The following is a 13,744-nucleotide window of genomic DNA, read 5'->3' as shown; positions in this document are numbered from 1 at the left end:
ACGGTTTTGTAATAAATAAAGCGAAAGTTGAGTAAAAAAAGGGCTAGTTTGCGGGTTTTTTTTGGGGGGGCGGGAGTCAAATTGGGGGTTGGGGGGGGGTCCGCATGCCTGGACCCCCCTCTGAGGGAAAATGGAAGCGTCCAAATGCTTTTCCCCCCTCTTTGGGGAGTTGGAAGCGTCCAAGCGCCTTCCCCCCCCCCCCCCCCGCTAAGGGAAAATGGAATAGTCCGCGTGGCTCGGGGAAGGGGGCGTGGCCTACGCGGAGGGGCGGGGCCTACGCAAGCCCCGCCCCCTCTCGTTTCCCGCCCCCCCCCCCCGTGACGTCATCGGCGGCGGCCGCGGCGCGATGGAGGCGGCGGGAGGCGGCGAGGTGGGGGGGGGGGGAGAATGAGGGGGGTAAATAGAGGGGAAAGGGGGGGCTCTGAGGCGAATTGGGGGGGAAATAGGGGAGGAAATGGGGCTGGGGGCGAAATGGGGGGGAAATGAGGGAAATTGGGGGGGAAATGGGGGAACAAAGGGGAAATGAGGGGGAACAATGGGGCTGGGGGGGAAATGGGGGAGGAAATGGGGGGCTCTGAGGGGAAATGGGGGGGAACAATGGGTCTGGGGGCAAAATGGGGGGGAAATGGGGGGCTCTGAGGGGAAATGGGGGGCTCTGAGGGGAATTGGGGGGAAATAGGGGGCACAATGGGGCTGGGGGGCAAAATGGGTGGGGAAATGGGGGGCTCTGAGGGAAATTGGGGTGACATGGGGGTAAATGGGGGGCTCTGAGGGGAAATGGGGGGAAATGGGGGGCTCTGAGGGAATTTGTGGGGAAATGGGGGGCTCTGAGGGGAATTGAGGGGGAAATGGGGGGTAAATGGGGGGCTCTGAGAGGAAATGGGGGGGAAATGAGGGGAAACAATGGGGCTGGGGGCAAAATGGGGGGCTCTGAGGGGAATTGGGGGGAAATTGGGGGGGGAATGGGGGGCTTTGAGGGGAATTGGGGGGACATGGAGGGGACAAGGGGTCTGGGGACAAAATGGAGGGAAAATGAGGGTCTCTGAGGGGAATTGGGGGGCAAATGGGGCAAAATGGGGGGGTTCTGAGGCAAATTGGGGGGGAAATGGGGGGGACAATGGGTCTGGGGGCAAAATGGGGGGCGAATAGGGGGCTCTGAAGGGAATTGGGGGGACACATGGGGCAGAATGGGGGGGTTTTGTGGGTAAATAGGGGTATTTGGGGGGGGGGCATCGCCTGGGCCCCCCCCTCACCGCTCTCTGCCCCCCAGGACCCCCCCGTTGGGCCCCTGGTGATGGAGATGGGGGGAGACCCCGGTAAGTTTTTGGGGGGGGGGCACCCCCATAACCCCCCCTTTTGGCCTCTCTCATACACCCCCCCACACTAATTCCTGTGTTCCCCCCCCCCAGGTCTCTCTCCCAGCAGCCCCGTCCCCCCACAAAACGCGGGGGCCCCCCCCGAGGAAGAAAACGGGGGGGCCCCCGTGTTGGGGAGCGCCCGAGAGATCGGGGGGGGGCACCCCGAAGGGGAGGGGGGAGCCCAGGGGACCCCCCCAGCCGGTGCCGGCCCGAGGGGGCTGCCAGGTAAGGGGAGGGGGGGGGTTGAGGGGGGGTTTTGGGGGGCTGGGGGCATTTAAAGGGGGTTTAGGGGGGCTGGTGGCGTTTAAAGGGGGGGCTGGGAGGGTCTGAGGGGGTTTAAAGGAGGTTTGGGGGGGTTAAGGGGGGTCTTGGGGGGTGTAAAGTGGGGCTGGGGGGGTTTAAAGGGGATTGGGGGGGTCTGAGAGGGGGTTTTGGGGGGCTGGGGGTGTTTAAAGGGATTTGGGGGGTCTGAGAGGGGGTTTTGGGGGGGTATAAAGGGTTTGGGGGAGTCTGAGAGGGGGTTTTGGGGGGCTGGGGGGGTTTAAAGGGGATTTGGGGGAGTCTGAGAGGGGGTTTTGGGGGGCTGGGGGGGTTTAAAGGGGTTTGGGGGGTCTGAGAGGGGATTTTGGGGGGCTGGGGGGGTTTAAAGGGGATTTGGGGGAGTCTGAGAGGGGGTTTTGGGGGGCTGGGGGGTTTAAAGGGGTTTGGGGGGGTCTGAGGGGATTTTGGGGGGCTGGGGGGGTTTAAAGGGGATTTGGGGGAGTCTGAGAGGGGTTTTTGGGGGGCTGGGGGGGTTTAAAGGGGGTTTGGAGGAGTCTGAGAGGGGGTTTTGGGGGGCTGGGGAGTTTAAAGGGGTTTGGGGGGGTCTGAGAGGGGATTTTGGGGGGCTGGGGGGGTTTAAAGGGGTTTGGGGGGTCTGAGAGGAGTTTTTGGGGGGCTGGGGGGTTCTGAGAGGGGATTTTGGGGGGCTGGGGGGGTTTAAAGGGGATTTGGGGGAGTCTGAGAGGGGATTTTGGGGGTCTGGGGGGGTAGAAAAGGGGTTTTGGGGGCCTGGAGGGTCCGAGGGTGACTGGGGGGGTTTCTTTGGGGGGATTGAGGGATTTGGGGGTCCTGGGGGTGTTTTGGGGGGGTCCTTGGGCTGTTTTGGGGTTTTTTCAGGGCTCAGGGGGGGGTCTCACAGCCTTTTCCTTCTCCCCCCCCTCCTCAGGCCACGCCACGAAGACGCTGCCGGGGTCCCCGGGTCGGGGGGCGCTCGGGGGGTCCCCCCCTGCCCCCCCCCCTCCCGCCGCCCCCCCCGAGCCGAGCGAAAATGTCGTTAACGGGGGCCGGAAAGTCGCCCCCCCGGGCAGAGTTTGGCCCTGAGGCTCCTCAGCCTCCCGGGAGGGGGGGGAGGGGGGCGCCCCCCAGCCCCCCCGACCGCCTCCCCCCCGGAGCCCCCCCCGGAGCCCCCCCCGGGCCCCCCCCGAGCCCCCCAAAGTCCATCGGGCGCGCAAGACCATGGCCAAGGCCGGCAACGGGCAGGTGGGGGGCCCCAAAAAATCTGGGGGTGTCTCCCCACCCCCCCACACACCCCAGAGCCTCTTGGGACACCCCTAAACCTCCCCCTAGACCCCTGGGACCCCCCCGAAAATGCCCTGGGACCCCTTAAACCCCACAAAATACCTTGAGACCCCCCCCCAAAACCCCCTAGAACCCCCTAACCCCCCAAAGAAACACTCTGGGATCCCCTGACCCCCCCCAAAACACCTAAGGACCCCCCCCAAAATGTTCCTAAGACCCTCTAAGCCCCCCCCAAGCACTCTTGAGACCCCCCCCAAAACACCCTGGAACCCCCAAACATCTTGAGACCCCCCAAAAACCCTCCTAAGACCCTCTAAGCCCCCCCAAACACCCTGAGACCCCCCCCAAACCTTTCTAAGGCTCCCTAACCCCCCCCAAAACACCCTGGGACCCCCCAAAAAACGCCCTGGGACCCCTTAAACCCCCCGAAATACCTTGAGACCCCCCCAAAACACCCTGGAACCCTCTAACCCCCGACCCAATCACTCTGAGACCCCCCCAAAACACCCTGGGACACCCCCAGATGCTCCTAAGACCCCCTAACCCCCCAAAAAACACCCTAAGACTCCCCCTAGCCCCCCCCAACCCACCCTAGAACCCCCCCAACCCGCGGGGTGTCCCCCCCCTCAATTTTTTGTGTCCCCCCCCAGGTCCCTGAGAAGCGGGTGTCGGAGATGCTGCATTTCCGTGTGTCCGATGAGCTGCGCAGCATCGGGGACCCCGGTTGGAATTCGGGGGGGGGTCTTGGGGGGTCCCAGAGGTGTTTGGGGGGGTCTTGGGGGTCTTAGGGGTGTTTTGGGGGGGTCCAGGGGGGGTTTTAGGGCATCCTGATGTGTTTTGGGAGGGTTAAGGGGTCTTTTTTGGGGGAAATAGGGGGTCTATGAGTATTTTGGGGGGGGTTTGGGGGTCCCAGGGCATTTTTGTGGGGGCACATGAGCATTTTGGGGTGTTTCGGAGGTCTCAGAGTGGTTTTGGGGGGTCTCCAGGGTGTTTTGGGGGCATCCAAAGGTCTGCGGGTGGTTTTTTTTGGGGGCCAGGGGCGTTTTGGAGAGTTTGGAGGGGGTTTAGGGGGTCTTAGAAGTGGTTTGGGGGGGTCCCAGAGGTGTTTGGGGGGGCTTAGGAGTGTTTTGGGGGGTCCCAGCGTGTTTTTGGGGCATCGAGGGGTGTTTTGGGGGGGTCTCAGGGCATTTTGGGGGGGTTTAGGGGGTCTTAGGGATGTTTTGGGGTCACCCAAGATGTGTGGGGGTTTTGGGGGGTCCCAGGGTGACCCCCGCCCCCCTTTCCCCCCCCCCCCAGACCCCCCCAAACGCCCCAAGCTGGATTTCGGCCCCGAGGGGCTTCACAAGCGCCTGCACCGACCCAGCCCTCGCGCCACCACCGAGGTACCCCCACCCCCCCCCCTCAGTTTTTGGGGTCCCCCAGAGCCCTCCCTCATTCTTGGGGACCCCCTGAGCCCCCCCCTATTTTTAGGGACCCCCCCCAAGCCCCCCCAGACTCCTGCATCCCCTCAATCCCTTCCTAGATCCTTGATTTCCCCTGAGCCCCCCCCCCAAAATCCTGGGGTCCCCCGGATTCCCTCCTGGATTCTGCCCCCCCCCCCTCATTTTTGGGGTCCCCCGAGCCCTCCCTTAAGTTTTGGGGTCCCCCCCCCCAGATCACGGTGACGGAGGAGATGGCGGCCCCCGCGCCCCCCCCCGGCGCCCGGCCCGGGGACGACTGGGACAGCGAGGGGGGGGGGCGGCTTCTCCCTCTTCTACGACGGCTTCAGCGTCGACGGCCACGGCGACTCCGACAGCAAGGTCACTGGGAGCACTGGGGGACACTGGGGGGGACTGGGAGGGGACTGGGAGGGCACTGGGGGGGATTGAGGGGGCACTGGGAGGGACTGGGAGGGACTGGGGGGCACTGGGAGGGATTGAGGGTCACTGGGATGGACTGGGAGGGACTGGGAGGGGACTGGGAGGGGACTGGGAGGGATTGGAAGGGCACTGGGATGGACTTGGAGGGCACTGGGAGGGATTGAGGGTCACTGGGAGTACTGGGAGGGATTGGAAGGGCACTGGGATGGACTGGGAGGGTACTGGGAGGGATTGGAAGGGCACTGGGATGGATTGAGGGTCACTGGGATGGACTGGGGGGGCACTGGGGGGCAGTGGGGTGGATTGGGGGTACTGGGATGGACTGGGAGGGATTGGAAGGGCACTTGGGGGCACTGGGATGGACTGGAAGGGCATTGGGGGTCACTGGGATGGACTGGAAGGGCACTGGGGGGCACTGGGAGGGCACTGGGATGGACTTGGAGGGCACTGGGAGGGATTGAGGGTCACTGGGATGGACTGAGGGGCACTGGGAGGGATTGGAAGGGCACTGGGATGGACTGGGGGGGCACTGGGATGGACTGGAAGGGCATTGGGGGTCACTGGGATGGACTGGAAGGGCACTGGGGGGCACTGGGAGGGCACTGGGATGGACTTGGAGGGCACTGGGAGGGATTGAGGGTCACTGGGATGGACTGAGGGGCACTGGGAGGGATTGGAAGGGCACTGGGATGGACTGGGGGGGCACTGGGAGGGATTGAGGGTCACTGGGATGGACTGAGGGGGTACTGGGAGGCACTGGGATGGATTGGGGGGCACTGGGATGGACTTGGAGGGCACTGGGAAGAATTGAGGGTCACTGGGATGGACTGGGAGGGCACTGGGAGGCACTGGGATGGATTGGAAGGGCACTGGGGGGCACTGGGATGGACTTGGAGGGCACTGGGAGGGATTGAGGGTCACTGGGATGGACTGGGAGGGCACTGGGATGGACTGGGAGGGCACTGGGAGGGACTGAGGGGGTACTGGGAGGCACTGGGATGGATTGGAAGGACACTGGGGGGCACTGGGATGGACTTGGAGGGCACTGGGAGGAATTGAGGGTCACTGGGATGGACTGGGAGGGCACTGGGGGGCACTGGGATGGACTGGAAGGGCACTGGGAGGGATTGAGGGTCACTGGGATGGACTGGGGGGGCACTGGGATGGACTGAGGGGGTACTGGGAGGCACTGGGATGGATTGGAAGGACACTGGGGGGCACTGGGAGGGCACTGGGATGGGTTGAGGGTCACTGGGGTGGACTGGGAGAGCACTGGGGGGCACTGGGAGGGCACTGGGATGGACTGGGGGGGCACTGGGGGGCACTGGGATGGATTGGGGGGCACTGGGATGGATTGGGGGGCACTGGGGGGCCACTGGGAGGCTACTGGTCTGGACTGGTGCTGACTGGTGGCGACTGGTGCAGTCGGAGGGTGACGGGGCCCTGGAGGCGCTGAGCGAGGAGGAGGAGGAGGAAGAGGAAGAGGATGAGGAGGAAGAGGAGGAGGAAGAGGAAGAGGAGGAGGAAGAAGAGGAGGATGAGGAGTCGGGAAACGCCTCCGACCGGGTATGGGGGGGGGCTGGGGGGGCTGAGGGGGGGGTCAAGAGGGGGTTGAGGGGGTTTGGGGGCATCAAGAAGGGGTTTTAGGGGGTCAAGAGGGGGTTTGGGGGGTCAAGGAGGGGGTTTGGGGGGTTTTGGGGGGGTCAAGGAGGGGTTTTAGGGGGTCAAGGAGGGGTTTTAGGGGGTCAAGAGGGGTTTTGAGGGGGCTTTGAAGGGGTCAAGAGGGGTTTTGGGTGGGTCAAGAGGGGGTTTGGGGGGTCAAGAGGGCTTCTGGAGGGGTCAAGAGGGGCTTTGATGGGGTTTGGGGGTCAAGAGAAGGCTTGGGGGTCAATGAGGGGATTTGTGGGGGTCAAGAGGGGTCAAGGAGGGGTTTTGGGGGGTCAAGGAGGGGGTTTGGGGGGTCAAGGAGGGGGTTGGAGGGGGCTTTGAAGGGGTCAAGAGAGGTTTTGGGTGGGTCAAGAGGGGGTTTGGGTGGTCAAGAGGGCTTCTGGGGGGGTCAAGAGGGGCTTTGATGGGGTTTGGGGGTCAAGAGGGGGCTTGGGGGTCATTGAGGGGATTTGTGGGGGTCAAGAGGGGTCAAGGAGGGGTTTTGGGGGGTCAAGGAGGGGGTTTGGGGGGTCAAGGAGGGGGTTTGGGGGGGTTTGGGGGCATCAAGAAGGGGTTTTAGGGGGCCAAGGGGGGTTTTAGGGGGTCAAGAGGGGGCTTGGGGGGGTCAAGGAGGGGTTTTGAGGGGGTCAAGAGGGCTTTTGGGGGGGTATTGGGGGTGTTTTGGGGGTGTTTTTGGGGGGTTTTGGGTGTTTTGGGGTGTCTAACAGCCCCCCCAGAGCGCGAGCAGCTCCCGGCGCCGCGCTCGGCGTCGCTGGAAGGAGAGTCCCTGGCTCAAACCCGCCCGGAAGAGGAAGAGGAAGGAGCCGCGCGGGAAGGACAGAGGTGGCACTGGGGGGACTGGGGGGACTGGGAGGGGGGAACTGGGATCTAGGAGGGGAACTGGGATGGGGGAACTGGGATCTAGGAGGGGAACTGGGATGGGGAAACTGGGATTTAGAAGGGGAACTGGGATGGGGGAACTGGGATTTAGGAGGGGAACTGGGATGGGGGAACTGGGATTTAGGAGGGGAACTGGGATGGGGGAACTGGGATTTAGGAGGGGAACTGGGATGGGGGAACTGGGATTTAGGAGGGGAACTGGGATGGGGGAACTGGGATTTAAAAGGGGAACTGGGATGGGGGGACTGGGATTTAGGAGGGGAACTGGGATGGGGGAACTGGGATTTAGGAGGGGAACTGGGATGGGGGAACTGGGATTTAAGAGGGGAACTGGGATGGGGGAACTGGGATCTAGGAGGGGAACTGGGATGGGGGAACTGGGATTTAAGAGGGGAACTGGGATGGGGGAACTGGGATCTAGGAGGGGAACTGGGATGGGGGAACTGGGATTTAAAAGGGGAACTGGGATGGGGAAACTGGGATCTAGGAGGGGAACTGGGATGGGGGGGCGCTGCGATGGGGAGAAAGTGGAGGGGGGGAACTGGTCCATGGTGGTGAACTGGGATGGGGTGGGGGGTACTGGGATGGAGGGGGGGGGGGGTGTCCTGGGGGGCCCCCCCTGACCCTTCCCCCGCCCCGTCCCCTCTTTTTACCCCCCCAGGCCTTCCCGGGGCGCCCCCCGGGGCCGCCCCCAGCGAGTACACGGAGGTGCCTCTGGGCTGCCTGCAGCTGCCGGGGGGAGGGGGGCTCTCCCCGCAGCCCCCGGGTGAGCAAACACCCCGAATTCCAGACCCTCCCCCCAAATTCAGAGACACACACACACCCCCCCCGTCTTAAAAAGAGCCTCTGACCCATTGGGAGACCAAGCTGGGGCTCATAAGCCACGCCCCCTCCCATAAGCCACGCCCCCTCCCATAAGCCACGCCCCCTCCCATAAGCCACGCCCCCTCCCATAAGCCACGCCCCTCCCCATAAGCCACGCCCCCTCCCATAAGCCACGCCCCCTCCCCATAAGCCACGCCCCCTCCCATAAGCCACGCCCCTCCCATAAGCCACGCCCCCATTCAAGACACCAGTTCTGAGTGGCCATGCTACACGTGACTCAGTTAGCCACGCCCCCTTTCTTAAGCCACGCCCCCCTCCATTAAGCTTCATTGTACAGGCCACGCCCCTTTTCGTTAGGCCACGCCCCATTCTAAGGCCCTAATACTCCAATGGCCCCGCCCCCTGATCTCTGGCCCCGCCCCCTGATCTCTGGCCCCGCCCCCTGATCTCTGGCCCCGCCCCCTTCAGGCGCTGGGGGGTCCCTGGAGCCCGAGCGCTTCGAGGAGCTGCCGCTGTGCTCCTGCCGCATGGAGGCACCCAAGGTGGAGCGAGGGGACGGCCGGGGGCTCTGCATGGCCACCGAGAGCATCGACGGGCAGGTGGGGGCACGGGGGGGGCCTGGGGGGGATTGGGGGGGGCCTGGGGGTGATTAGAGGGGTCCTGGGGGTGATTGGAGGTGACTAGGGGGGTCCTGGGGGTGATTGGCGGTGATTAGGGGGGTCCTGGCGGTGATTAGGGGGGTCCTGGGGGTGATTGGAGGTGATTAGGGGGGTCCTGGCAGTGATTAGGGGGGTCCTGGGGGTGATTGGAGGTGATTAGGGGGGTCCTGGGGGTGATTAGGGGGGTCCTGGGGGTGATTGGGGCAATTAGGAGGGATGTGGGGGTGATTGGGTGTGATTAGGGGGGTTCTGGGTGTGATTAGGGGGGTCCTGGGTGTGATTAGGAGGGTCGTGGGGTTGATTGGGGTTGATTAGGGGCGTCCTGGGAGTGATTAGGGGGGGGCTGGGGGTGATTAGAGGGGTCTTGGGGGAGATTGCAGGGTCTAGGAGGGGATTAGGGGGGCCCTGAGGGTGATTTGGGGTGATTAGGGGGGTCCTGGGGGTGATTAGGGGTGATTGGGGGGGGGGGCTGGGGGTGATTAGAGGGGTCTTGGGGGAGATTGCAGGGTTCAGGAGGGGATTAAGGGGGCCCTGAGGGTGATTTGGGGTGATTGAGGGGGGCCTGGGGGTGATTGGAGGGGGCCTGGGGGTGATTTGGGGTGATTAGGGGGGTCCTGGGGGTGATTGGAGGTGATTAGGGGGGTTGTGGGGGTGATTAGGGGGGTCCTGGGGGTGATTGGGGCAATTAGGAGGGTTGTGGGGGTGATTGGGGTTGATTAGGGGGGTGCTGGAGGTGATTGGAGGTGATTAGGGGGGTCCTGGGGGAGACTGGGGGGTCCTGGGGGTGATGGGGGGGTCCCAGGGATGATTTGGGGTGATTGGGGGGGTCGTAGGGGTCTTGGGTGGGGTCTGGGGGTGTGGAATGGGAGTCTGGGGGTTCTGGGGGTGGGAAATGGGGGTCTAGGGGTGAGAAATGGGGATCTGGGGGGGTCGGGGGGCAATGAGGGGTCTGGGGGTGGGAAATGGGGGGTCTCTGCTGGGATGGGGGGGTCTGGGGGTAGAAAATAGAGGCTCGGGGGGGGTCTAGGGGTGAGAAATGGGGGTTCGGGGGGGGTTGAGGATGATTTGGGGGGGTCTGGGGTGGAAAATAGAGGTTGGGTGGGGTCTGGGGTGGGAAACGGGGCTCTGGGGGGGTCTAGAGGTGGGAAAATGGGGGGCTGGGGGTGGAAATGGGGGTCCCGGGGGGGTCTGGGGTGCGAAATGGGGGTTCTGGGCCCCCACCCCCCCAAGCTGAGCAGGGGCGGCAGCAGCATCCTGAAGCCGAAGGGTTCTGGGGGGCTCTGGGGTTGGAAATGGGGGTCTGAGGGGGGGTCTGAGGATGATTGGGGGGTTTTGGGGGGCTCTGGGACTAGAAATGGGGGTCCGGGGGGGTTGTGGGGGTGCAGGGGGGGGTCTGTATTTGATCTGAGCCCCCCCCCAGCTGAGCGGGTGCGGCAGCAGCATCCTGAAGCTGAAGGATTCTGGGGGGCTCTGGGGATGGAAATGGGGGTCTGGGGGGGCTCTGGGGCTGGAAATGGGGGTCCGGGGTGTTTGGGGGGGTCTGTATTTGATCTGAGGCCCCCCCCCAGCTGAGCGGGTGCGGCAGCAGCATCCTGAAGCGCGAGACGATGCGGCCGTCGAGCCGGGTGCCGCTGATGGTTCTGTGCGAGAGTCACCGCGCCCGCATGGTCAAACACCACTGCTGCCCCGGCTGCGGGTACTTCTGCACCGCCGTGAGTCCGGGGGTCCCCCCCCAGAGCCCCCCAAAACCGAGGGGGGGCCCCAAAACCGAGAGGAGGGGGCCCAGACCCCAGGGAGCCCAGGGACCCCCAGCCCAGACCCCGTTGCTGCTGCTGTTTGGAGTCTGGGGAGGCTCTAAATAGGGGAGGGGGGGTTCTAAATAGGGGAGGGGGGGGCCTAAAGGTGGGGAGGGGTCCCCAAAAGTGAGGGGGGGCCCCCAAAAGCAAGAGGAGGGGGCCCAGACCCCAGGGAGCCCAGGGACCCCCAGCCCAGACCCTGTTATTGCCGTTCTTCTGAGTCTAGGGGGGCTCTAAATAGGGGAGGGGGTCCCCAGAACGAGACCCTAGAGGTGGGGAGGGGTCCCCAAAAGTGAGGGGGGAGCCCCAAAACTGAGAGGAGGGGGCCCAGACCTCAGTGAGCCCAGGACCCCCAGCCGAGACCCTGTTGTTGCTATTTCTTTGAGTCTGGGGGGGCTCTAAATAGGGGAGGAGCGGTTCTAAATAGGGGGGGGGGGGCCCTAAAGGTGGGGAGGGGTCCCCAAAAGTGAGGGGGGGCCCCCAAAAGCAAGAGGAGGGGGCCCAGACCCCAGGGAGCCCAGGGACCCCCAGCCCAGCCCCCGTTGTTGCTGTTTCTTTGAGTCTGGGGGGGCTCTAAATAGGGGACAGGGGATCATTAAAGCTGAGGGGGGGCCCCTAAAGATGGAGAGGGGTCCTTAAAGGTGGGGAGGGGTCCCTAAAAATGAGAGGGGGTCCCCAAAATTGTGAGGGGGGGGCACAAAACCCCCGAGGACCCCCTTAGTCCCCTCTGGAGCCCACAGGACCCCCACCACAGGACCCCCCCTATCCCCTCTGAAGCCCCCCAGGACCCCTTTAGGGACCCTCAGGGCCCCCTTTATCCCTTTAGGGACCCCCAGGACCCCCTTTATCTCCTCTCGAGACCCCCAAGACCCCTTTAAGGACTCCTGGGATCCCCTTTATGCCCTTCAGGACCCCCCAAGACCCGTTTTATCTGGTCTGAAGCCCCCAGGACCCCATTTTATCCCCTCTGGAGCCCCCCAGGACCCCCTTTTATCCCCTCTGAGCCCCCCAGGACCCCCTTTTATCCCCTCTGAGCCCCCCAGACCCCTTTTATCCCCTCTGAGCCCCCCAGGACCCCTTTTATCCCCTCTGAGCCCCCCAGGACCCTCTTTTATCCCCTCCGCAGCCCCCCAGGACCCCCTTTTATCCCCTCCGCAGCCCCCCAGGACCCCCTTTTATCCCCTCTGCAGCCCCCCAGGACCCCCTTTTATCCCCTCCGCAGCCCCCCAGGACCCCCTTTTATCCTCTCTGGAGCCCCCCAGAACCCCTTTTATCTTCTCTGAAGCCCTCCAGGACCCCCTTTTATCCCCTCTGAAGCCCCCAGGACCCCCTTTTATCCCCTCTGAAGCCCCCCAGGACCCATCTATCCCCCCAAGACTCCTTTAGGGCCCCCCAAGACCCCCTTTTATCCCCTCTGAGCCCCCCAGGACCCCTTTTATCCCCTCTGCAGCCCCCAGGACCCCCTTTTATCCCCTCTGCAGCCCCCCAGGACCCCCTTTTATCCCCTCTGAAGCCCCCCAGGACCCCTTTTATCCCCTCTGAAGCCCCCAGGACGCCCTTTTATCCCCTCTGAAGCCCCCCAGGACCCCTCTATCCCCCCAGGACTCCTTTTGGGGCCCCCCAAGACCCTCTTTTATCCCCTCTTCAGCCCCCCAGGACCCCCTTTTATCTCCTCTGCAGCCCCCAGGACCCCCTTTTATCCCCTCTGAAGCCCCCAAGACCCCCTTTTATCCCCTCTGCAGCCCCCCAGGACCCCTTTTATCCCCTCTTCAGCCCCCCAGGACCCCTTTTATCCCCTCCGCAGCCCCCCAGGACCCCCTTTTATCCCCTCTGCAGCCCCCCAGGACCCCTTTTATCCCCTCTGCAGCCCCCCAGGACCCCCTTTTATCCCCTCTGCAGCCCCCCAGGACCCCTTCTATCCCCTGTGGAGCCCCCCAGGCCGCCCCCCGACTTGCCCCTGGGCTGTGTTTGCAGGGCACGTTCCTGGAGTGCCACCCGGACGTGCGCATCGGGCACCGTTTCCACCGCGCGTGCGTCTCGCAGCTCAACGGGATGATCTTCTGCCCCCACTGCGGCGAGGACGCCTCCGAGGCCCAGGAGGTGACGCTGCCCCGCGCCGACGGGAACCCCCCCGGACCAGCCCCCGGCGCCCCCCAACCCCGGCGCTGCGGGCCCCCCGCGCGCCACCACGCGCCCACCCCCAGGTACCCGCTTCGGGGGGGCTTGGGGGCATTTCAGGGGGGCTAGGGGGCATTTCAGGGGGTCTAGGGGGCATTTGAGGGGGGCTTGGGGGCATCTGAGGAGGGTTTGGGGGCATCTGAGGAGGGTTTGAGGGCATTTAGGGGAGCTTGGGGGCATTTCAAGGGGGCTAGGGGGCATTTCAGGGGGGCTAGGGGGCATTTGAGGGGGGCTTGGGGGCATTTGAGGGGAGGTTGGGGTCATTTGAGAGGGGCTGGGGGCCTTTGTGGGGGGCTTGAGGGCATTTCAGGGGGGCTTGGGGGCATTTGAGGGGGGCTTGGGGGCATTTGAGGGGGTTTGGGGTCATTTGAGGGGGCTTGGGGGCATTTGAGGGGGCTTGGGGGCATCTGAGGAGGGTTTGGGGGCATTTGAGGAGGGTTTGGGGGCATTTGAGGGGAGCTTGGGGGCATTTGAGGGGGTTTGGGGGCATTTGAGGGGGGTTGGGGGCATCTGAGGGGGTTTGGGGGCATTTGAGAGGGCTTGGGGGCATTTGAGGGGGGTTACGGGGCTGTTTGGGGGGGCTTGGGGGCATCTGAGGGGGTTTGGGGGCATCTGAGGGGGTTTGGGGGCATTTGAGGGGGTTTGGGGGCGTTTGAGGGGGGCTTGGGGTCATTTGAGGGGGTTAGGGGGGTGTTTAGGGGAGCTTGGGGGCATTTGAGGGGGTTAGGGGGTCATTTGAGGGGGGCTTGGGGGCATTTGAGGGGGTTTGGGGTCATTTGAGGGGGCTTGGGGGCATTTGAGGGGGGTTAGGGGGCATTTGAGGGGGGTTTGGGGTCATTTGAGGGGGGTTCAGCATCGTTTGATGGGGATTCGGGGGCATTTGAGGGGGCTTGGGGGCATTTGAGGGGGTTTGGGGTCATTTGAGGGGGGCTTGGGGTCATTTGAGGGGGTTTGGGGTCCTT

General features: G+C 64.3%; 1 protein-coding gene across 1 annotated transcript in view; it reads left to right on the top strand.

Moving 5' to 3' along the window:
- Nucleotides 1–346: 346 nt before the first annotated feature.
- Nucleotides 347–13,744, top strand: part of EHMT2 (euchromatic histone lysine methyltransferase 2) — a 34,384-nt gene continuing 20,986 nt past the window's right edge. Inside the window, 15 exon segments of the mRNA XM_069881941.1 lie at nt 347–370; nt 1,410–1,583; nt 2,566–2,702; nt 2,704–2,780; nt 2,815–2,879; nt 3,569–3,641; nt 4,215–4,300; nt 4,573–4,665; nt 4,667–4,717; nt 6,203–6,343; nt 7,162–7,267; nt 7,986–8,090; nt 8,618–8,748; nt 10,377–10,520; nt 12,579–12,808. Coding sequence (XP_069738042.1) covers nt 347–370; nt 1,410–1,583; nt 2,566–2,702; nt 2,704–2,780; nt 2,815–2,879; nt 3,569–3,641; nt 4,215–4,300; nt 4,573–4,665; nt 4,667–4,717; nt 6,203–6,343; nt 7,162–7,267; nt 7,986–8,090; nt 8,618–8,748; nt 10,377–10,520; nt 12,579–12,808 — 1,637 coding nt within the window.

This window comes from Phaenicophaeus curvirostris, unplaced genomic scaffold, assembly GCF_032191515.1.
Source record: "Phaenicophaeus curvirostris isolate KB17595 unplaced genomic scaffold, BPBGC_Pcur_1.0 scaffold_73, whole genome shotgun sequence".
NCBI lineage: Eukaryota > Metazoa > Chordata > Aves > Cuculiformes > Cuculidae > Phaenicophaeus > Phaenicophaeus curvirostris.
The sequence above is the reverse complement of the archived record's forward strand: the minus strand, read 5'-3'. Positions and strand labels throughout refer to the sequence as shown.